Source organism: Sprattus sprattus (assembly GCF_963457725.1).
Source record: "Sprattus sprattus genome assembly, chromosome: 3".
In the NCBI taxonomy this organism is placed as follows: domain Eukaryota; kingdom Metazoa; phylum Chordata; class Actinopteri; order Clupeiformes; family Clupeidae; genus Sprattus; species Sprattus sprattus.
The window spans coordinates 6,834,239-6,859,238 of NC_137922.1; the positions used below are offsets into that span (position 1 = coordinate 6,834,239).

Genomic DNA, 25,000 nt, shown 5'->3' on the forward strand with positions numbered 1-25,000 from the left:
GGTGTTCTCAATGAGCCAGCTGATGTACACGCAGAGGTACAAAAAGTCTTTACTGATGAGATGACAATTGAGATGAGATGAGATGAGATGAGATGAGATGAGATTGGAGGATGCCATCCAGCAGGTTATTGAGATGAGATGAGATGAGATTGGAGGATGCCATCCAGCAGGTTATTGAGATGAGATGAGATGAGATTGGAGGATGCCATCCAGCAGGTTATTGAGATGAGATGAGATGAGATGAGATTGGAGGATGCCATCCAGCAGGTTATTGAGATGATATGAGATGAGAATTGATATGAGATGAGATGAGATTGGAGGATGCCATCCAGCAGGTTATTGAGATGAGATGAGATGAGATTGGAGGATGCCATCCAGCAGGTTATTGAGATGAGATGAGATGAGAATTGATATGAGATGAGATGAGATTGGAGGATGCCATCCAGCAGGTTATTGAGATGAGATGAGATGAGAATTGATATGAGATGACATGAAAATTGAGATGAGATGAGAATGGAGGATGCCATCCAGCAGGTTATTCGGTTTGAATTTCACTGGTCTTTTCATCAGACAGCCCACCTGAGCTCTCCCTTGTAATCGGCTCAACAAACAAACAAAAAGATAAACAAACAGATAAATAAACACAAACAAACAATGATCAGTCCTGCAAGGCACGGCTCTCCTCTGTGCATGCTTTTCCTAACACAGTGAAATGTAATGTTGGCTCTTATTGTCCAGGTGTGTTCTTAGATAGCTTAAAAGCTAAGATAGCAGTCTGGCTGAGTTCTGGCTGAGTTCTGGCTGAGTTCTGGATAAGGTCTGGCGAGGATCCAGTCAGGCCGAGCCAATCTCTGAATGGGTGCCTTAGTGTCCATGCACCTTCGGCTTCAGATCCCTAGTTGCATTGAGGATAGTGTTGGAGCACGCTTTCCACCAACTGACAATGTGGCTCTGTTTGGGGAGAAATGGTATGTGGGGGAGGCAGCTGTGGCCGTAAGTGAGTGTGTGAGGCCGTGTGTGTGAGGCTGTGTGTAAGAGGCTGTGTGTGTGAGGCCGTGTGTAAGAGGCTGTGTGTGTGAGGCCGTGTGTGTGAGGCTGTGTGTGAGGCTGTGTGTGTGAGACTGTGTGTGAGGCCGTGTCTGTGAGGCCGTTTGTAATGCCGCGTGTGAGGCCCTGTGTGTGAGACTGTGTGTGTGTGTGCGGCTATGTGTGTGAGAGTGTGTGTGAGGCCGTGTGTGTGTGAGGCTGTGTGTAAGAGGCTGTGTGTAAGAGGCTGTGTGTGTGAGGCTGTGTGTAAGAGGCTGTGTGTGTGAGGCCGTGTGTGTGAGGCTGTGTGTAAGAGGCTGTGTGTAAGAGGCCGTGTGTGTGAGGCCGTGTGTGTGAGACTGTGTGTGTGTGTGTGTGTGTGTGAGACCGTGTGTGAGGCTGTGTGTGTGAGACTGTGTGTGAGGCCGTGTCTGTGAGGCCGTTTGTAATGCCGCGTGTGAGGCCCTGTGTGTGAGACTGTGTGTGTGTGTGTGCGGCTATGTGTGTGAGAGTGTGTGTGAGACTGTGTGTGTGTGTGAGGCTATGTGTGTGAGGCCGTGTGTGAGGCTGTGTGTGTGTGAGGCCGTGTGTGACAGGCCAGCAGATGGACTAGATGCAGTAATCACTCACGCGCAATACGCTAACACACGGTCTTAATGCACGGCTGGAGAGGTCTAAACGAGTGCTCGATGAAAAGGCAAAATGCATTTGGATGATTGATGTGACATGCAAATGCACCGGCTGAGTCTACTTGTGATGGAGAGATTCACAAACTCAGGCCGCAGCTATTTTTAAAGTGCAGGTTGAGGGTTTATTAGTTCAGGAGGCGGGGGGGGGCGGTTCTTAGGGGGGCAAGAGAATGTTTTATTGCCCCGGGGTGGTGAAGTGCTGGGGTGCACCAGTTATTCCCAAATTATGCCAGGGTGACATATGGGCACTGGCGTAAAATACGCCCATTCCAAAAATGTAACTCCTAGAAACTTTCTCTGTAGTTTACTTTCGAAGAGATATAGAGGGGGGAGAGACATTTTCATTTTCAAGTAAAGATGACGCCTTCATCATCTGGGTCTGAATACAAATACAGAGAGCTGGAAAGAAAGAAAGATAGAAAGAAAGAAAGAAAGAAAGAAAGAAAGAAAGAAAGAGAGAGAGACACACACACACGGTTCAGAGTGTTTGTTTTTCTCAGATGGTCGAGTGAAAAAAAGAGCGAGAGAGAGATGGAAAAAAAACTGGCCTGCCGTCTGGTCGCTGTCATTCGCGGCTTCTAGGGTGTTGCCTTGGCATGGGCGCTGTGCCCGGCCCTCACTACAATAGCTCTGCCATCTGAGGTTATTCTCAGCAGCCACGCAGGGCAGGACTCACGAGCCCACAGTCCACACGAAAATACCCACGGGTGAGACGAGACGAGACGAGGTCATGTCCCTGCGAAAAGGACAAAACCCCTGCGCCCGCAGCGATCTCCATTGTTCCGGTGCTTTCCAAAGGCATCTCATGTGGAAGCTGAGGCTAATTGAATTAGCAGTTAATGCAGCACCATCTTAAAAACTGGCAATGTTTCAAGGAGCTTTAGAGGAACTGCAGCCTGAAGTGCATCAGCCTGGTGGCTGGCGAGTCAAGAAACATTTTAGAAAACTTGTGGTTAATCTATTGAAAGGTTGTTAATCTGAATCATGTACCAGTTAAAGATCCCTTCAGTTCAGCTCTGTACAGTTCAATGGAATTTACTTTAGCTTAAATTATTTTGTAAGGCCTTATTGAGGGTGTGTTATATAAACGGTTGCTTTGGGGAAGAAACCCATCCTTGCAAATCTCCTGGCCCTTTAGCTGGTCACACACCTGCCTGCATCGTTTCACACACACACACACACACACACACACACACACACACACACACACACACACACACACACACACACACACACCTGCCTGCATCGTTTCAAAGATGGCCTACACCCTCCGAGAGCCAGCCCATGTTTAAGGAACACACACACACACACACACACACACACACACACACACACACAGTGCACAGTTGGCCTACACCCTCCGAGAGCCAGCCCATGTTTAAGGAACACACACACACACACACACACACACACACACACACACACATACACGTGTCATACTACGCACACAGTGCACAGTTGGCCTACACCCCCCGAGAGCCAGCCCATGTTTAAGGAACACATGGAGTCCATGCTCTCACTCTGAAGTCTCTGTCAGCACATTTGAGACGGAGCGCCCTTGACACTCCGAGTTCACGCCGCTAGACAGTAACCGTGGGAAAGACTCGTGTGTGTGTGTGTGTGTGTGTGTGTGTGTGTGTGTGTGTGTGTCTGTGCGTGTGTGTGTGTCTGTGTGTGTGTGTCTCTCTGTGTGTGTGTGTGTGTGTGTGTCTGTGCGCGCGTGTGTGTCTGCGTGTGTGTCTGTGTCTGTGTGTGTGTGTGTGTGTGTGTGTGTGTCTGTGTGCGCGTGTGTGTCTGTGTGTGTCTGTGTGTCTGTGTGTGTGTGTGTGTGTGTGTGTGAACACATGAGCTGGAGGCCCAGTGAATCCCCCGCCCCTCACACAGTGGTCAGCTGCACCGCCTGTGGGATCGATAGGAGCATCAACAGCAGTGTTTGGTCTGTGTACAGAAACACTTCCTGACCACTCAACATACATAAAGACCTAACGATCTAATGAGAAGACTGATCTCTTTCACCAGCTCCGTCAGCAGGACCCAGGTGCATATGGGCGTACAACATCATCTGTGTGAAGTATGGTAGATATCTGTGTGTGTGTGTGGTATGGTAGATAACTCTGTGTGTGTGTGGTATGGTAGATAACTCTGTGTGTGTGTGGTATGGTAGATAACTGTGTGTGTGTGTGTGTGTGGTATGGTAGATAACTCTGTGTGTGTGTGGTATGGTAGATAACTGTGTGTGTGTGTGTGTGGTATGGTAGATAACTCTGTGTGTGTGTGGTATGGTAGATAACTCTGTGTGTGTGTGGTATGGTAGATAACTGTGTGTGTGTGTGTGTGGTATGGTAGATAACTGTGTGTGTGTGTGGTATGGTAGATAACTGTGTGTGTGTGTGGTATGGTAGATAACTGTGTGTGTGTGTGTGTGGTATGGTAGATAACTCTGTGTGTGTGTGGTATGGTAGATAACTCTGTGTGTGTGGTATGGTAGATAACTCTGTGTGTGTGTGGTATGGTAGATAACTCTGTGTGTGTGTGGTATGGTAGATAACTCTGTGTGTGTGTGGTATGGTAGATGGCCGTGTGTGTGTGTGGTATGGTAGATAACTGTGTGTGTGTGTGGTATGGTAGATAGCTTATGCTTTCTGTGTGTGGGGTAGCTGATGGTAAACAGTCTCTCCAGGGCGATGGTGATGTTGCTCAGGCTGTCCTTGTCCAGTCATCTCTGCCCTGTAACCCACGCCGCGGGCTCTCCAGGGCGATGGTGATGTTGCTCAGGTCATCCCTGCCCTGTAACCCACGCCACGGGCTCAGGGCTTGGGCTCACTGCTGGCCCAGAGTGCAGCTGATGCGGTAACGGGTCCGGGCCGGGTCTTGGCCAGCTACGGCCCGCTGGTGCCGCTGCCTGCTATCTGGGTCGGGGTGGTTGTGCCCAGGGGCTCTGTCTCTGCTTCAGGCTGTGATGACACTGACAGGCCGACCCCACCCTCCCCAAACCCAACCCCCAAAGGCACAGGAGAGCTCAGTGAGAGTGACAGCTTGCCCCCCGCCCCCCCCTGCCTGTGGGTGATGCGCCGGGAGCTTGACAGCCCTCTCCACCCCTCCATCTTCATCCCTCATCCCCTCATCTCTCCCTCCCTCCCTCCCTCCCTCCCTCCTTCTGTCTATCTTATACAGTATTCATCAGCATCCATAAGGCTTCTGTCTGTCTCTCTCTCTGTCTCCCTCTCTCCATCTCTCTCCTCTCTCTCTCTCTCTCTCTCTCTCCATCTCTCTCTCTCTCCCTCCCTCCCTCCCTCCCTCCCTCTGTCTATCTTATACAGTATTCATCAGCATCCATAAGGCTTCTGTCTGTCTCTCTCTCTCCATCTCTCTCCCTCTCTCCATCTCTCTCCTCTCTCCTCTCTCTCCTCTCTCTCTCCCTCCCTCCTTCTGTCTATCTTATACAGTATTCATCAGCCTCCATAAGGCTTCTGTCCTCGGGGGAGAGCCTCGACATCTCAGGCCTTCCTTTCACTTTAGCTTTTTGTCGCGGCCGCCGTCCGGGCTAAATAAAGAGGGCCGAGGGCCAGGGGTCAGTGGAGCGCGGCGGAGACGTCAATGCTACACACACACACACACACACACACACACACACACACACACACACACACACACACACACACACACATGCTAAACAACGCTGGTGCTGTGGCTGGTGCTGTGGCCATGCATTATTTACTAGCGTTAGCATCTGCTTGTCAGAGAGGCTTTCGCTGAGTGTTAGCACAGACGCAATGAAGCTGAAAACACACCCTGGTGCTTTAGTCACCTCTGACATTGTCCCACACACACACACACGCACACACGCACACACGCAAAAAACCCAAACTGCCCTGAACCAAAAATACATCTCCCCCATTCCACTAATGAAGTCTGCCCACTTTAGCGTCTTATATGAGAGCTCTCACAAAAAAAACAACAGTTCAGCCAGGCCATAAAACCTATTTTAATCTGATGAGCCCAGGGGAACTGATGGTCTCTCTCTCTCTCCACTCACTCCCTCTGTCTCTCTCTCTTTTTTTCTCTCCCTTTCTCTCTCTCCACTCACTCCCTCTGTCTCTCTCTCTTTTATTCTCTCCCTTTCTCTCTCTCCACTCACTCCCTCTGTCTCTCTCTCTTTTTATTTCTCTCTCCCTCTCCATCTCCTCCTCTCCACTCACTCCCTCTGTCTCTCTCTCTGTTTATTTATCTCTCTTCTCTCTCCCCCTTCCTCTTCCTTTCTCTCTCCCCCTCTCCTTCTCGCTCTCTCTCTCTCTTTCTCTCTCCCTCTCTCTCTCTCTCTTAAATGGGACCTGGTAATAAAAGTATATTGAAGTGGGCACGGCTCCATGTGACTGTCAGTGTCTGACTCAGGCTACTTAATAAGCTCTCTCTAGAAAACAAACAGCTTCCATTTTCATTTAGGAGACGAACTTTTCCGCCCCTTCAATCACCCCAGATACACACAAACACACACACACACACCAACACACACATGCTTACACACACACACACACGGACAAGCAGACACATACACACACACACACTTTTTCTCCTGCACTATTGAAAAATTAAACAATCTCCTGGCGCTTGACGTCAATTTTATTTGGCATGTAATTTGTCGGGCTGTGTAGGAACATTCAGATTTGTAGTCCTGTAGAGAGACCTCGACAGATGGAGAGAAAAAGAGAGAGGGGGGGGGGGGGGGGGGGGTTGGAGAGGGGGCAGACAGCCAAATAGATGATTTAGGTTTTTGGTGGTTTTCCGAGTGCTACTGTAATTGGCTTCGATTCTGGGCATGCTGATGTGGTCCTGGATGTTTTGTGAAAGTGGTAGTTTTGGTCACTGGGGTTCAACGAGCCACATTCTGAACATTCCAGGCGGCGTTCAGCTCATGTCCAGGAAGCCACTGCTGTCCCTGTTTTGGGAGCAGAAGCCCCGAGGGGGTTATGTTGAGTTTTCCCTCACTGCCTTGCAGTCCTTGCACTCATTTTCATTAAGGCACCGCATGGAACCAAAGTCCTGCAAGCCTTCAAACCAAAGCCATAAAAGTAGAGTGCTCTCTTCCTTTCTCTCTCTCTTTCACTCTCTTTCTCTCTCTCTCTCTCTCTCTCTGTCTCTCTCTTTCTCTCTGCTTCAGGAATGTAAACGATTCAGTTTTGCTGCATCCAACTGAAGCGTTTCAACTCTTCTTATCGATCTGCAGTAAACACCAAACAAAATGTCAAGATGGTGTCGTAGTGGTAGTGTGTCATTAATCTGTGCCCAGTCATTGCATCCAACCCGTCCCTGTTTTTTCTTCCCCCTTCCCAGTGCGCATCTGTGCGAGTGGGATGACTGAACGGCCTTCTTTTGGTGTGAAAAAAACACAAAAAAAAACAAAACAAAAGGATGCCACCACTGCCAACTCTCAGGAACATTGTGAACTCTCTTCCAAAGTGTCTAATTACAGTAACTCCCTGTGGCTGTGTGTATGGAGAGAGAGAGAGAGAGAGAGAGAGAGAGAGAGAGAGAGAGAGAGAGAGAGAGAGAGAGAGAGAGAGTCTTCCACTGAAACTGAACGGTCTTTGTTAGAAAATGAGCCCTGTGTTTTTCTTATTTTCAGTGGATAATACCAGCAAAACTAATCCCAGATTTATAGGGCTACTGGTCTTTGTGCTCATGGTAATTACGTCATTAAGATTTGAAATGGTTCCTAGTCCTAGAGGATCTGGTCTGAATTGATCTGCTGTGGGTCTGAACAGTGAGGTTCCACCATCAGGAGCTAACTGGTATGGCTCTGAATGATCAGCCTGGACCGTGGAACCTGGAACAGTGGAACAGACATAGTGACATGATTTCATTGTTTACTGTGTAGAAGGCCATCCAATTCTGAGCACTGAAGAAATGGATTTGATTGGTTTGAAAAAGACTCTGAAAAAGTATTCCTGCCTGGGAGGACAAGGGGAGTGTCCACTGCCGTTGTGTGTAAGGGGGGAGGGGAGGGGGAGGGGTAATTGTCCTTGACTCAGTCGGGTTTCTTAACGATTATTCTTTGATATCAAAAGGAAGAGATGGCTCTCTTTCTCTTTCTCTTTCTCCTGCCCTCCAGGCCCTGATGACACACTGTGTGTTTTTCCCCAGTTGACTCTTTTGAAGGCCGGGCTAGTGAGTCATGAATAACATAGCACTCCAGTGCCGTGTGTGTGCGTGTGTGTGTGTGTGTGTGTGTGTGTGTGTTTACACGCACAGGTGAGGGCAGGGCCAACCCTGAGGCCTGAGCGAGGGAGGTGTCGGTGTGTGTGTGTGTGAGGTGTGAATGGGCAGGGAAGTGGGAAGGGCTACAGGACGACTCATTCCTATCGGAAATGACACAGCTGTGTCTCCGAACGAGGCAGGTAGAGAGTCCAGCCCAGAGCAGAGGAGAGGAATAGCAGAGAGAGTGAGAGAGAGACAGAGAGACAGAGGAGAGGAGAGGAATAGCAGAGAGAGTGAGAGAGAGACAGAGAGACAGAGGAGAGGAGTGGAGGAGACAAGAGAGATATTAGGAGAGGCACAGAGAGAGACAGTAAGAAGAAGACTGTAAGAGGCTGTTATTATAAAGAGAGAAATAGAGACAGTGAAAGAGATACACAGATACAGAGTCAGTGAGACGCAGAGAGAGAGAGTTAAAGATAAGAAGTGTGTGTGTGTGCCACACAGAAAGAGAGAGAGACAGAGCGAGAGAGAGATAGAGAACTGGTTAGACATAATAACACGCACAGAAAGAGAGGGAGAGAGAGAGAGAGAGAGAGAGAGAGAGAGAGAGGGAGGCGTGGAGCTGCTGGATCTAACAGTGCCTGTCACAGCCATGACTCTGAGGGTGCTGAAAGAGCCTGTTGTTCCTGTCTATGTGCAGTTCTCCCGGGACAAGTACATCATGGACGGCCCGCCAGAGAAGCTGCGCAGGGAGCTGGAGGAAGAGCTGAAGCTGGCCAGCGAGGAGCCCCGCAGTCACGCCTGGTACCACGGAGCCATCCCCCGTCAGGTAGGCACCCACCGCCGCACGCACCACACAGTCCATATGGCTAACTAGGCAACACATCCACAGACAGGTAGGCACCCACCGCACGCACCACAGTCCATACGGCTAACTAGGCAACACATCCACAGACAGGTAGGCACCCACCGCATGGAGTGAGCTAACTAGACGATGTGTCCAAAGACACCCGACACAATCAGCAGGCAGAGACAGTCACTGATGAGGGAGCACATCGCAAAGACAGGAATGCCTCTACCGCATACAGCATCAGCACAGAAGTGTGTTAGCCATGAGGACAGGCTTCTTTGGACAGACATACTGTATGTCTAAAGACAAGTATCGTAACGGTGTTAATTATCGGACGGCGTGAGTTATCGGCAAACGTTTGCGTTGTCATGTGAATCCATTATTAAACTGAAGTTATAGATTGTTAATCCATTTTTAAGGTCAGCATTTTGATTGTTTAAGAGAATGGCCGATGTTTGACACTGTCCGATAACTGACATAGGAACGCTACAGATCCACTGCCTACATCCACGTGCAGCACCATCAGTTTATGACGCGGAGAGCATCACTGGAGAGAGGCACATGTGTATCTACAGAGTTGGCAATGAGGGAGTCCATCACAGAACCAGGGACACTACACACACACTACACACACTACACACACACTACACACACACTACACACACTACACACACAGCAGACATCACATCACAGAACCAGGGACACTACACACACTACACACACAGCAGACATTAGGAACAGAGACAGGGACACTACACACACAGCAGACATCAGGAACAGAGACACTACACACACACTACACACACACAGCAGACACAGCAGACATCACATCACAGAACCAGGGACACTACACACACACTACACACACACAGCAGACATCAGGAGGGACAGAGACACTACACACACTACACACACAGCAGCCATCAGGAGGGACAGAGACAGGGACAGGGACACTACACACACAGCAAACATCAGGAACAGAGACACTACACACACTACACACACAGCAGCCATCAGGAGGGACAGAGACAGGGACACTACACACACAGCAGCCATCAGGAACAGAGACAGGGACACACACACTACACACAAAGCAGACATCAGACACAGGAACAGAGACAGGGACACTACACACACAGCAGACATCAGGAACAGAGACAGGGACACTACACACGCAGCAGACATCAGGAACCGAGACAGGGACACTACACACAGAGCAGACATCAGGAACCGAGACAGAGACACTACAGAAGGAGGACATGTGGCAGATGTCAGAGTGGATTTGACCTGCTTGAGGTGTTTGTAGGGAGAAAGTGGCCGTGATGGAATGAGGTGTACTTGTTTACTGATTAGGACTCAGAAACATGTCACTTCATGTCCTTGGAGGAGATAGTGGACGTAAACGGGAATGCCTCGGTCCAGTCTTGAGTTTTTGTTTAGTTTTTCTGTTTTTTTTTTGTTGACAAACTTGTTTTTCATGAGCTCATTTGTGTGTGTGTGTGTGTGTGTGTGTGTTTGAGATCTCTTTATGTGTGATTGTGTATTTGATTAAGATCTCTTCTGATTGTGTGTGTGTATGTTTTTGAGATCTCTTCTGAGTATGTGTGTGTGTGTGTGTGTATATGTTTGAGATCTCTTCTGAGTATGTGTGTGTGTGTGTGTGTGTGTATGTGTTTGAGATCTCTTCTGAGTATGTGTGTGTGTGTATGTGTTTGAGATCTCTTCTGAGTGTGTGTGTGTGTGTATGTGTGTGTGTGTGTGTGTGTATGTGTTTCAGAACTGTTCTGAGTGTGTGTGTGTTTGTGTTTGAGATCTGTTAGTGGGAGTCATGCTGCTCCTCTGGCATGGGAACATTCATGTCTTTGTAGAAATGATAATGTAATCACCAGCATGTTCTGTGGGCCGCCCCCGACTAACAAGGCCAAACCCAGAGAAAGTATGGAGAGACCTGCACACAGAGGCTCGAGGCTCTGTCACCAACACAAACACATGGAGAGACCTGCATACAGAGGCTGGAGGAGCTGTCACCAACACAAACACATGGAGAGACCTCGACCAGAGGCTCATGGAGCTGTCACCAACACAAACACATGGAGAGACCTGCACACAGAGGCTCTGTCACCAACACAAACACATGGAGAGACCTGCACACAGAGGCTCGAGGCTCTGTCACCAACACAAACACATGGAGAGACCTGCACACAGAGGCTTGAGGCTCTGTCACCAACACAAACACATGGAGAGACCTGCACACAGAGACTCGAGGAGCTGTCACCAACACAAACACATTGGCTCCACTTACAGCCCATAGAGCAGCGTCAAGAGTCTGTGATAGAGCTTTAGCCTATCAGGGCTGTGTCCATTCCTGCTCTCTGGTGATTGGTTATTTGTCTACCATCACAACAGGTGATTGGCTATCTGGTTATCATTCCAACAGGTGATTGGTTATCTGGTTATCATGACAACAGATGTACGCCAGATCAAGGCCACATCTTATTCAGGGTCTCGTTGGTCGTCGTTTCAACGGACTGTGGACTGAGATCTCAGGTCTCAGAGCATTGCTGGTGATAACATCATCACTCCATCAGATGAGGGCCAGATGAGGGCCGGAACCAAGCCAGGCCCGTCTCTTTGCTGCTCATATCGGCCCCAGACCAGGGTGAGACCACTCCAGAGTTTTGCTGGTAACTGGATCACCAGTCCAACCGTGGATGCCAGCTCAGGGCTGGTCTGTCCTAGAGTCTCACTGGTGATTAACTGACCATTCTGGCAGACGTGTGCCATTTTGGGGCTGGATCCGTATCAGTGTCTAACGCATCATCACTGCGAGACATCCGTATCAGAGTCTAACGCATCATCATTGCGAGGCATCCGTATCAGAGTCTAACGCATCATCACTGCGAGACATCTGCACTAGACCAAGGCCAGGCTCGGATTCCAGAGTATTGCCGATTATTACATCATGATGCCGGCGGATCCACGCGTTCCATTCAGGGCCGGTTCCCTTTCTCACCAGTTGCTCTCTGCGCTCACACCCCCCCGCCGCCAACCAGGAGCGCCCCCCCCCCCCCCCCGTCTCAGGCCTGCCATTCCAGAGAGCCACAGACACCTCATCTGTCTGCTGAGGGCAGGACCAGAGCCTACATTTCCCTCATTCCACCTCTGAGACCCAGAGCACAGATAGAGAGATAGACTGAGATAGACTGAGAGAGAGCGAGAGAGAAATCCACACTGTCAGCATTCTACCCTGAGCAAGCGCCCGGTGGAGTCTCTGCTGTGCCTCTGTTGAGTTGGGCGGGGCAGGGGGTTCTGGGGTGGTGGTGCAGTGGCAGCCTCTGGCAGGACGAGGGCACAGCTGAGTATGTGGGGACCCTGTTGTGCTGACAGGTGCCTTAGGGGAGGCAGGGCAGCGGCTGTGTGTGTGTGTGTGTGTGTGTGTGTGTGTGTGTGTGTGTGTGTGTGTGTGTGTGTGTGTGTGTGTGTGTGTGTGTGTGTGTGCAGCAGAATGCAAGCAGTGGGAAAGCAAGATGGTGTGAACTTGTGCTAGCTTATTTCCCATCCCTGGCGTTGGGGAACTTCTGCAGCCTGCTATGTGAGTCCAGGGTATGGGAGAGCAAACTTAACCTAATTCTTTTGAAAGTTGTGTTAACCTCTCACAGCTCTGGATTGCAACTGCTTCTCCAGCACAGGTGGGGGTTTAGAGGGAGGATTAGCAGTTATTCTTTCTGATGAATGAAGAGGGTTGATCTGTCTGATTAACTGACCATTCTGACAGACGTTTGGGGCTGGATCCGTATCAGAGTAACGCATCATCACTGCGAGACATCAGTATCAGAGTCTCACGCATCATCATTGCGAGACATTCCTATAAGAGTCTAACGCATCAAAGGGTCAATCCATATAGAATGCACAGGGACTTCCTGGTTTACGCAGTAAGCAGCTTTACTGAAGCGGGCCATCTCTTACGTGAACCCACACACACACACACACACACACATACATCTGTGGCCATCTCTTACGTGAACCCACACACACAAACACACATCTGTGAACCCTTGGATACATGGTGGTGGTTTTAGGTGGGTTTACCCCACGGTTGATAAACGTGGCCAGACCTCATGGGAACACACATCTCATTCACGATGAGAGCATAATTAATCACACTTGTCCTTTGACCCACCTTTCCATCCGCAGCTGCGTCTCTGGCGGTGCAGCCCAGTCAGTCCATTTGGCCTTGTGCCTTCATCACCCTCTCACTAAAAGCCTGACAGCGTTAGCCCAGCCACCCCCCCGCTAATCATGTTAGGAGCAGTCTAGTCCTGTCTTCCCCCCCACCCACCCCACCCCATCCACTCCAATCCCCTGCGTCTATTGTTTCCGCCTCCTCAGAACTCTCCTGTGTCACTCACTTACTCCACTCAGGAAGAGCATTTTATGATTATGTATCCTCATTTGATTCTTATTTATGTCCATGCTGTGTTATGTTTAACCCTATGATTAAGACTGTGACATCCTGAGTACCTATTGGTGTCCTGTTTCACAGGCGTCAGGCTCACTAGTGTGACACCTGCTCCTCTCACATACACACACACACACACACACCTGCTCCTCTCTTCTCATCAAACCATTTTTACAGACCGGCGCGTTATTCTCTCTATTCTGTTAGAAGAAAAAGCCTAGAAGTAGGCGCGGCTCACATCTTCATCACACAACAGGGGTTTAGGCTAAAGGTGCCTCTCTCACACACACACACACACACACACACACACACACACACACACACACACACAACTCTAGGGGGTTCAGTGTGTGGCGAGGTCACTGGGTCCAGAAGTGCTTCCCCCACTAAGTGATCACTCCTTGAGGGAGTGCACTAGCATGGAACCCCCATCCCCCCCTCCCTCCCTCCCTCCCCCCGCCCTCAGTTCCACCCTATTGTGCCTGGAACAAAGGGTGTGGCAGCACATGGTACAGTCCACACAGGTCATATTTACAGACACCGCCAGACTGCATTCAGTGGGAACAAGTTAAACCAGCCAGGTGGGGCAGGGCAGGGCAGGGCAGGGGTGTGGGGGGGGGGGGGGGGGGGGTGGAGAGAGGAGCGAGAACAACAGACATCTGGGGCTGTTCTGAGTGATTCTTTACAGAGATACAGTAATCCTGTGTTCTAGTCAACTAGAGGTGACACGGGTGTCCTGAAGTCATTCGTATTATTCGAGGTGACATTAAAGGCGTGGCAACACCGGCAGGTCGTAACGAATCCAGGTGAACGGGTGAGAAACCGGAACGTTGTTGTTCCCACCGTTAACCAAACGAACAAGGCCTGTAAAGGGTCCAGAGTATGACATCACTTGTAAAGATGCGCCCAACATCAACATATCCAGCTCTGCGGTAGAAAACCCAATCAAGCATGTCAAATAAACCCTGCAGGATCAGAGCAGATGTTTTGTATTACGTGTATGGATTCTTGTCTATTAGCAACTCTAAGAAGGGAAACGGGCCTTTGAATGTGGCTTCGATTTTAATGGTGTTCTATACCGTGTGTGTGTGTGTGTGTGTGTGTGTGTGTGTTTGTGTGTGTGTGGGTGGGTGTGTGTATATGTGTGTGTGTGTGTTTGTGTGGGTAAAAAATCCCTTCCAAGGTAATTGAAGGAGTTTTCACCTGTGTGTGCCACCCCTGGGGCAGGTGATAGTGCGCTGCGACTGCACAGGTCGGAGCCGGTTAATTCTCCTGCCTACACACACAAACACACACACACACACACACACACACACACACACACACACACACACACCTACCTCAGGGTTCAGACCCCTGAGAAGAAAAGCCCATTACGCAAGCACTCCCCAAAAAGCCCCCCGGCACCAGCTGATCTTAATCAGCTTTAATAACTCTCTTCCTGTTCGCTCTGAAGCCCGATTGTTGAGAGAGGGTGTTTTTAAACTCACTGAGGTTTTAATTAAATTGCCAATCTCTCCAGCAGCTACCTAAAAAAGAGTAAAGCGTCAACAGAAATGATTTAATGAAGGGCCCAGCTGTAGTGCCGGGAAGGGTTTGGGAGTTGGTGGACATGGACATGGAGGCTGCGGAGATGATAAAAGTTGGTTGGAACATTTCCAGTCCGAAATCAGACCTCTGGTCTGGCATTATGCCTTAACGGTGCTAAATGTCATGTTGATAGTGCCGTGGTCATGTTGATAACCATGTCACACTGACGTGAGCACCGTTCGTAGTCACTGAGGAGATATCAGCTGTGGGTGAGCAGCATGCTGGCCACCCAGCCTGCGGACGACTGTGGGCCGGTTATGGGCCGGATCAGGAGTGAGTGTCCTCTGCAGACAGCTGCTATCACGGCCATGTTATTCGATATGAGTGGAGATACCCATATGTAACCAGCTGCTGAGAGGCTGTGGGTGGTGACAGCCCGGATCATGGTGTTGTACATCTGACTAATGTGTGTGTGTGTGTGTGTGTGTGTGTGCGCGACAGGTGGCGGAGAACCTCGTCCAGAGGGACGGCGACTTCCTGATCCGTGACTCGGTGTCCAGCCCGGGGGACTACGTGCTGACGTGCCAGTGGAAGAACAGCCCGCAGCACTTCAAGATCAGCAAGCGCGTGGTGGCGTTGAACGAGGCGTACTCGCGGGTGGAGTACCGGCTGGAGAAGGAGGGCTTCGACAGCGTGCCCGCGCTCGTCCGCTTCTACGTGGGCAACCGCCGGCCCGTCTCCGAGGTGGTGGGCGCCATCATCTTCCAGCCAATCAACCGCGGGCTGCCGCTGCGCTGCCTGGAGGAGAAGTACGGCGTGGGGGCCCTCCTCGTGGAGCGCAAGAGCCAGTCCTCCAAACGCCTCAGCCTGAACATCCTGAACGGGCACAGCCAGGACCCCGCCCTCAGCAGGGGGAACCTCCTCAGGTGAGGAACACACACACACATACACACACACACACACACACACACACACGCTCACACACACACTCACACACACACATACACACACACACACACACACACACACACACACACACACACACACACACACACACACACACACATACACATACACACACACACACACACACACACACACAGAGGAGGACTCACACCACTTGTCCTGTTGTTCCTGCTCGGGGCCCTCAGCGTAGATAATCTGCTCAAGTGGGAGGAAGAACCATCCTATGGTTCCTGTTCATGAGGTTCTTGTTTGAGTGAGTGGGAGGAAGAACCATCCTATGGTTCCTGTTCATGAGGTTCTTGTTTGAGTGAGTGGGAGGAAGAACCATCCTATGGTTCCTGTTCATGAGGTTCTTGTTTGAGTGAGTGGGACAGCAGCCGCCCCCTGTGGCCCCTATTCAGGTTCCCCCTCTCAACCTGCCTTGACACGCAGCAAAGGAGTTCCTGTAGTCGGGATGCTTAGAAGAAACATGATGCAGTTAGTTAATCAGGAAGTGCTCTCAGTCAACCATTAAAAACTGAGGACCTCTTTTTTTTTTTTTTTGCAAGTTCATTCTGAGATGATGCCACTAGCACATGTTGGGCTCCTATAGAAGCTTCCCCAGTGGGAATCCACCAGAGATAAGTACACAAACACACAACACACACACACACACACACACACACACACACACACACACACACACACACACACACACGCTTCCCCAGTGGGAATCCACCAGAGATAAGTACACGTCTGGGCCAGAGCACTGCTGTGGCTGTGTGGCTTAGGGCTGGTCCAGCTCACAGAATACCCAGTGGCACGACAATGCCAAAGCAAACCATGACAGAAAATACCCCAACAAATGACAAGGTTGCTTATGCACAGAGAAGCACTCCAGGAAGCTAAAGGGATCAGATTTCTCCCCCTTTTTTGGGTTGAGGAGGTCTCTCTTCGGTCACAGTGGACACGCCAGTGTGTGTGTGTGTGTGTGTGTGTGTGTGTGTATGGGTGTGTAACAGTGGGTTTCTTGTGCTGTGCAATGTAATGGACTGTTCTGCTCTCACACCCTTCCCTAAAAAACAGCAACAAGGACAAGTGTGGAAGCCAGCCAGCGTGTCTCAACCACGTCCAGGAGAGGCGACGGCCCCTGAAGACCCACCAGTCGGAGAGCTTCCTCCCCCTCGGTCAGTTCCCATGCCTCCATCAGCCTCTCCCCTCCTCTCCTCTCCCCTCCTCTCCCCTCCTCTCCCATCCTCTCCCTCCTCTCCCTCTCCTCTCTCTCGTCTCTCCTCTCCTCTCTCTCCCCTCCTCTCCCATCCTCTCTCTCCTCTCCCTCTCCTCTCTCTCGTCTCTCCTCTCCTCTCTCTCCCCTCCTCTCCTCTCTCTCCCCTCCTCTCCCATCCTCTCTCTCCTCTCCCTCTCCTCTCCTCTCCTCTCTCAGTTCCCATGCCTCCATCAGCCTCCCCGGAGCCCCTGCTGCCACACTCCTTTTAACGTGTTTACTTTGTCTGGGACAGTTTGAAAGGGCAGGCTGACGATAGGAACGCATTTTCTTTCTTCCTTCCTTTGTGAGATTTGGGCTTTCATGCAAGCGACTGAAGTTCACTTTAAATGCAAATTGGGGGGGGGGGTAATCTGACTGCAACAGCGTCTGACTGAAGCCTGTTGGATTATTGTTATGATTATTTGTATTATTATGCATGATTATGCAGGGATGGAATGTGGTGCAACCTGAACTCAGTCTACTATAGTGGAGAAGAACATAGAGGAGAGTAGAATTAGTCGATTTAACCTCGACTCAGTCTTCTATAGTGGAGAAGAACATAGAGGAGAGTAGAATTAGTCGATTTAACCTCGACTCAGTCTTCTATAGTGGAGAAGAACATAGAGGAGAGTAGAAATAGTCGATTTAACCTCGACTCAGTCTTCTATAGTGGAGAAGAAGGAGGAGAGTAGAAATAGTCGATTTAACCTCGACTCAGTCTTCTATAGTGGAGAAGAAGGAGGAGAGTAGAAATAGTCGATTTAACCTCGACTCAGTCTTCTTTAGTGGAGAAGAAGATAGAGGAGAGTAGAAATAGTCGATTTAACCTCGACTCAGTCTTCTATAGTGGAGAAGAAGATAGAGGAGAGTAGAAATAGTCGATTTAACCTCGACTCAGTCTTCTTTAGTGGAGAAGAACATAGAGGAGAGTAGAAATAGTCGATTTAACCTCGACTCAGTCTTCTTTAGTGGAGAAGAACATAGAGGAGAGTAGAAATAGTCGATTTAACCTCGACTCAGTCTTCTATAGTGGAGAAGAAGGAGGAGAGTAGAAATAGTCGATTTAACCTCGACTCAGTCTTCTATAGTGGAGAAGAAGGAGGAGAGTAGAAATAGTCGATTTAACCTCGACTCAGTCTTCTTTAGTGGAGAAGAACATAGAGGAGAGTAGAAATAGTCGATTTAACCTCGACTCAGTCTTCTTTAGTGGAGAAGAACATAGAGGAGAGTAGAAATAGTCGATTTAACCTCGACTCAGTCTTCTTTAGTGGAGAAGAACATAGAGGAGAGTAGAAATAGTCGATTTAACCTCGACTCAGTCTTCTTTAGTGGAGAAGGACATAGAGGAGAGTAGAAATAGTCGATTTAACCTCGACTCAGTCTTCTTTAGTGGAGAAGAACATAGAGGAGAGTAGAAATAGTCGATTTAACCTCGACTCAGTCTTCTATAGTGGAGAAGAACATAGAGGAGAGTAGAAATAGTCGATTTAACCTCGACTCAGTCTTCTAGAGTGTAGAAGAACATAGAGGAGAGTAAAATGTGCAGGATGTTCTGAACCTAGATGCTAAAACACTATCATTCGAACATTGCTAATGTATTGGTTCATTGGCTGACTGGAGAAGCATTATTATCATGCATTATATAATTATGGAAGGGGACGCACACGTGATGTCGTTGTATAACTCAGTGATGTATGCATGACGATGCTTAATCATCTTTAGCTAATGAAGAGTGTCATCAGCAGGGCAGAGAACCCCTGACATAGCTAACCTACCTCAATCTAACCCAAAGAGGTCCAGCCATGGCGTCTGCAAGGAGTTCTCCATTTGAATGTTAAAGAACTCTGTGACTCCTTTAATCGGCAGGTTCGAGACCCCAGGTCCAGGTTCCGCACATGGACCTCCAGCTCAGCCCGAAGTCCCCCGTGTTCCGGACGGGCAGCGAGCCGGCGCTGAGCCCCACCGTGCCCCGGAGGATGACCCTTGACCCCTGGGCCAGCGGCGAGGCCATCCGTGGCTCCGACAGCCAGCTGTGCCCCAAGCCGCCCCCGAAGCCCAGCAAGGTGCCCTCCATGGGCATCCCCCGCTCCCCGCGCCTGCAGCACCTCACCCCCCCGCCCCCACTGCCCCCCCAGAAGCCCCAGAAGGAGCACATGCTGCTGAAGATCCAGCAGCAGCAGCAGCAGATGGCCCCGTACGCTCCGGACGTGAACTACTGCGAGCTCAGCCCCTGTGGCCAGGCTGACTGGGAGCGCATTAACAGCCAGACGCCCCAGGGCACCGGTGGCAGCAGTGGAACGCTGTGCAGCAACAGCAGCTACGTGGAGAGGCTGAGGAGAGAGGAGGACATGAGGAGCTCCAGCACCACCACTACTACTACTACCACCACGAGCAGGAGCAGTGACAGGAGCAGCGACAGCACCACCAAACTGGACCGCAGCTCCTACCATCACGCCATCGAGGCCCTGGACAACGGCAGCGAGGACGAGGAGGAGTTCGACGTGGAGGAGGAGGAGGAGGAGGAAGGTGGTGTGAGGCAGCAGCCGGAGCGAGAGAACGCAGGGAGGAGGGGGACGGAGGGAGGTGAGCTGGCGGAGGAGAGGAAGTTCCGACAGCCGGTGTTCGAGACGGAGTCGGCGTTCCGGCCGAGCGAGAGGAAGTTCCGTCTGCTGCCGACGGCGGACAACAAGCCGCTGGAGATGACGGTGCTGAAGAGAGCCAAAGAGCTGGTGCTCAGCAGGGAGCCCCGCGTCATCGCCAGGCACCTCCTGCTGGCCGACTGTCAGGTGGGAACACACACAACATAGATCCCAATAGTCTTAAATGTAAGAGAGCTGTCTTACAACCTTGGTGTCTCATCCAGACAGCTGTCTTGCGCAAGGTAATTTTTAAGGGTGAGATTATTCAAAAAAACGTTGTTTACGAACGTTCTTTTATGACGTTAAGTATGCTGAGAGGACGTAGGCTACTTACGTAGCTTACGTAGCTAACTTACGTAGGCTAATGTACTGATGTTAGAAAGTTGGCTGACTGACGCCTCGCAAATCACATCAACCATTATTGATGGTTACAATGATGGTGTTATCGGATAGTGCAGTGTCTATTTCTCAGTAACTTTTGAAAAATCTAAGCGCGAAAACGCTGAAAACATGTACAATTACATACAAAACACGACCGTCAGCGGAGTTGGTCCGCCATCTTTGTTTACATTTTTCAGTTGCCGGAGGGTCGTGGTGCACAGGTTTGTGGGTAATAGACAGCATCAAGGCTACATCGATGGTTCCTTGAAAAATGAGAACGGGACAGTACTTCCTTCTCTTCTTCTAAGACACCAGGGTGCCAAGACAGCATTTTAAGACTATTGGGATCCACCCCACATGTCTCTGTCTAACGACAGTAGATGTTAAACTACGCTTTCAGGGACACGCACAACTGATCAAGGCCACTTGTAGAGGATCAGCCATGTACTTGACAGGGCCAGACATTTGTTGTGTTCAAGTCATATTCAATTCAATTACATTTGATTTATATTGGGCCAAAACAATACAATTGTCTCAATGTGCTTTACAGAGCCCAGTGCCTGAACCTAAAAAGAAAGCATGCTAAAGATGTAGCATTAGATACAGTAGAGCACAAAGCACTGGGCAGTGGTGCAGTAGTCAAGCTCATCAGTCTCTGATATAGCAGGGGATTTCAAGGGGGGTTTTTTCATTCAGCTGCTGTCTCATCAGTAACACTATGCTAGCGGTATGCTAGTGTCTCATCAGTATCACTATGCTAGCGGTATGCTAGTTTCAGTGGCACTCAGCTGGTGTGACGCTAAAGTGGCTATTCCCACACTTCAATGGAGCAGATCATAGAAATCGAATTATGAGTTTAATGTCTCATATTTCTTAGTGTAATGCGTCTGAAAGTGTCAGAGGTGTTTCCTGTTTACCGGCCACAAGAGAAGAATTGCATTTTTTAAAAGCTTCTAAGGATTATTTTGCTGACGCGAGTTGACGGGCAACTGATTTGATTAACAACCACTTTGAATCATTTCCTCTATCCAACGCATGGTGCTGGTGTTGTTGTTGTTGGTGTAGTCTAAGGTTCTTCTCAATATGTCGCCGACAGGTTGCCAGGACACTTAACATTTCTGAGGTGGTGAAAGGTCAAATGGGTGTGACCTCTGGCCTGGAACTGGTGACCCTCCCGCATGGAAGGCAACTGCGTCAAGACCTGATGGAAAGGTAAACACACTGACAGAAACACACTCACACACACACACACACACACACACACACACACACACACACACACACACATGCTCTCTCTCTCTCTCTCTCTCTCACTGTCTCTGACACATATGACTGAGTAACCTGACCTACATTCACCTTCAATACAACAGAGCTCCAGTGTGCAGCCTTAGCTTTGACTCTCACTGGAGCGAGAAGGAGGGAGGGAGGGAGGAAGGCGGGGATGAGAGGCAGGGACCACAGGCTACTCAGGGAGAGAATTAGCTTCATTCTGGGTTGTGTACAACAGAGCTCCAACTCTTAACATTCATTACTGAAGCCATTAAGTAGAACGAGTCATATAAATATGGTTTAGGGGATCAGACATTCTTATGTGTGAAGTCATTATAATCTCTCTCCCTCTCCCTATTTTCCTCTCTTTATCCCCCCCCCCCCCCCCCCCCCCCCATCTTTCTATTCTGCTCTTTCTCTCTCTCTCTCTCATGTTTACCCCCCCCCCCCCCTCTGGTAGGCACCACACCATGGCCATCGGTGTAGCCGTGGACATCCTGGGCTGCACGGGGAGCCTGGAGGAGCGGGCGGCCACACTCAACCGCATCATCCTGGTGGCTCTGGAGCTCAGGGACTCCATGGGGGACCTGTACGCCTTCTCTTCCATAATGAAGGCCCTGGACATGCCCCAGGTAGCACCCATTCACCACAACGGAAATTCACCACACACACACACACACACACACACACACACACACACACACACACACACACACACACCGGATTTCACCACACAGCTCTTCTGTCTTGTGTAAACGGAAGAATTCTCTCACTTTTGAAAAGGCTGCACCCACACTGCTTAGGCCCTAAAGCTCTTTTTCTTTCTCTCTCTCTCTCTCCCCCTTTCTGTATTCCTCTCCTTTCTTCACAGATCACAAGACTGGACCACACTTGGACCATCCTGAGAAGGAAATACACTCAGACGGCCATCATCTACGAGAAGTCCCTCAAGCCATTCTTCAAGGGACTGTATGAGGGCACAGGTGAGAGATGGCTGCAGTGCTCTGTGTGTGTGTGTGTGTGTGTGTGTGTGTGTGTGTGTGTGTGTGTGTGTGCCATTCTTCAAGGGCCTGTATCAGGGCACCGGTGAGGGATGGCAGCAGTGCGCTGTGTGTGTGTGTGTGTGTGTGTGTGTGTGTGCCATTCTTCAAGGGCTTGTATGAGGGCACAGGTGAGCGAAGCCAGCAGTGTGCTGGAGGGCAGGAGGCAACACTAGCCACCACACGACCTGCTCTACCGGTTATACAACCAGGAAATAGTCCATGAGGCTAGATATCGGAGCCGCCTGCTATGTACATGATGGTAACTCTAGACCCCTTGAAACTTTAGACATTTATTAGGTTATTATCAGACCCCTCTCCGTAAACATTCATACTGAGAGATTGTACGTCGCATTTCATGAGAGGTCAGTCTCTAAATGGAACAGTCAAACAGGGCGTGATGTACTGTATGGAGCAGGGTGGTTTCTATGACTCTGCCAAGAATGGCATCACTGCCTATTCTGAGCGTGTCTCACAAGTGATTGAAGGCATACTGGAAAGATCAGCCATGGCTGCCCTGCTGTGAATCCTGGTGCTATTCCTGCCTGATATGATGACATCATTTAATGAGCAACAGCTGAGAGTGTCCCTAAATAAACATGTGATCTGACCTTGGGAACGCTCTCTCTCTCTCTCTCTCCCTCCCTTTTACTCTTCTCTTCCACTCCCCATCTCTCTCTCTCCCTCTCTCTTCCTCTTCTATTCCACTCCCCATCTCTCTCTTATTCTCTCCCCAACTCTCTCTCTTCCTCTCCCCATCTCTCTTTCTCTCCCCATATCTCTCTTTCTTTCCCCATCTCTCTCTTTCCCTCCCCATCTCTCTCTTTCTCTCCCTATCCCTCTCTTTCCCTCCCCATCTCTCTCTCTTTCTCTCCCCATCTCTTTCCCTCCCCATCCCTCTCTCTTCCTCTCTGCAGTGGATGCTCCCCTCATCAGCACCACCATCCCTCTGCTGTTGCCCCTGCTGACCCTGATGGAGCGGCCCGCCGTGGCCTTCGAGGGCATGGAGCTGTGGGAGAGCAACGACCAGGGCTGCGAGATCATGCTGCGCCACCTAGAGGAGGCTCGCGCCATGGCACACAACGCAGACCTCTACTCCGCCAACGCAAAGAGAGCGCTTCAAGGTAGTGGACTTATGTGCACTCTCTCCAACACACACATACACACTGAAGCAAACACACACACTGAAACAACATACACACTCATACACACTGAAACAAACACACACGCACTGAAACAACACGCACTCATACACCCACACATAATGCTGATTGTGTGCTTCTCAGTACTGCTGTTTGCATTCATGCAAACTCAAACACGATGCTAGGCACGCACATCAAGGCTACGCTTATTTAATATGTGCTCACACACACACACACACACACACATTTGCACCCAGGGAATGCACACCTACACACACAAGCAAACCTTTATAAACACACACACACAAAATCAAGTATGTGATTCAAGATAACACTCTTATGCATACAAGCACTGAAGGAAATTAAAACCCAAAGTAATCTCACTGAACTGAACTAAACTCAGCCTGACCCGACGTGTCCTTCCCTCCCTCCCTCCTCGCAGACTTCCAGGCGGATGAAGACCTGCTGGAGCTCTTCAGGACGGACTTCCAGCTGCGCCTGCTGTGGGGGAGCCGGGGCGCCGCCGTGAACCAGGCGGAGCGCTACGACAAGTTCAACCTCATTCTCACGGCCCTGTCCAGGAAACTGGAGCCGCCGGTCAAACACACCGAGCTCTAACGGCTCACGTCTCGGTCAAACACAACGTCTCGGAGCTCTAACGGCTCGTCGTCCCGGAGACGGGAGTTTATGTGTCTGTTAATGAACAGTTACTGCCACCTGGAAATGGAACAATGGTTAGTGGACAGACCTGACCTCACGTGGAGGCTGGTGGGGAGGTGGATTTTTGTTTTCTGGTGGGTTTTCCCATCAGGCGTCTGGAGTTAAGACGTGTTGTGTTTTGTAGAACAGTGTTTCACGAGACTTGGTCTCGATCTACGTTAGAACGGACGGACGGAGGCGAGGCAGTTGTTGCCAAAGTACAGCGGAGTTCAAGAACAGTGGAACACCACTTCGAGAACACGCTGTGACACAGGATTCAAGGAACCATGGAACGCCACCCGAGAATGCCTGTATACGGGACCGAACTCTAGCCCCTATTCATGTAAAAATGTGATGTTGATGAGGACATTGCATCGCAGTGTTGATGTGTTAAACACAGGCATGATAATGACATGACCGTAGTATTAGCCCCTTAAGAAGGGGTAGTTGTACAGACAAGGTTGTGGGACAACATGACTATACTGATGAAACCAAATGGACAAGGTCACAAGGAGCAGAACTAACCACTGCTCTACTGGCTCAGGCCAAAGTCTTTAAATCCACTGGCTCCCTGGATCTTTAAATCCACTGGCTCCATGGATCTTTAAATCCACTGGCTCCCTGGATCTTTAAATCCACTGGCTCCCTGGATCTTTAAATCCACTGGCTCCATGGTGCCAGCCTTCCAGCGGTCTTCTCCAAACTTCTACAAGAGTGTGCACACTAGTCACGTTTCACCAGTAAAATCTAATTTGAATAGTAATCTGGTGTTCACGGTGCTACAGTAGGTTGTGTCGACCTTACATGCAAAGGTGTAAATATATTAGTTCCTAACGTGAGCATGTTAATGCAAGACTGTAATATATTTT

At 50.0% G+C, this 25,000-nt stretch overlaps 1 protein-coding gene across 1 annotated transcript in view; it reads left to right on the forward strand.

The window, feature by feature from the left end:
• The window catches only part of bcar3 (BCAR3 adaptor protein, NSP family member), a gene marked incomplete at its 3' end in the record, with an annotated part of 53,459 nt that extends 29,409 nt beyond the window's left edge, over window positions 1–24,050 (forward strand). The window contains exons 3-11 of the mRNA XM_080834150.1: window positions 8,611–8,739; window positions 15,251–15,675; window positions 16,781–16,881; window positions 18,828–19,747; window positions 21,078–21,193; window positions 21,711–21,882; window positions 22,122–22,233; window positions 23,208–23,414; window positions 23,875–24,050. Coding sequence (XP_080690276.1) covers window positions 8,611–8,739; window positions 15,251–15,675; window positions 16,781–16,881; window positions 18,828–19,747; window positions 21,078–21,193; window positions 21,711–21,882; window positions 22,122–22,233; window positions 23,208–23,414; window positions 23,875–24,050 — 2,358 coding nt within the window. The remainder of the gene's footprint in view (window positions 1–8,610; window positions 8,740–15,250; window positions 15,676–16,780; window positions 16,882–18,827; window positions 19,748–21,077; window positions 21,194–21,710; window positions 21,883–22,121; window positions 22,234–23,207; window positions 23,415–23,874) is intronic.
• Between the last annotated feature and the right edge of the window lie 950 nt (window positions 24,051–25,000).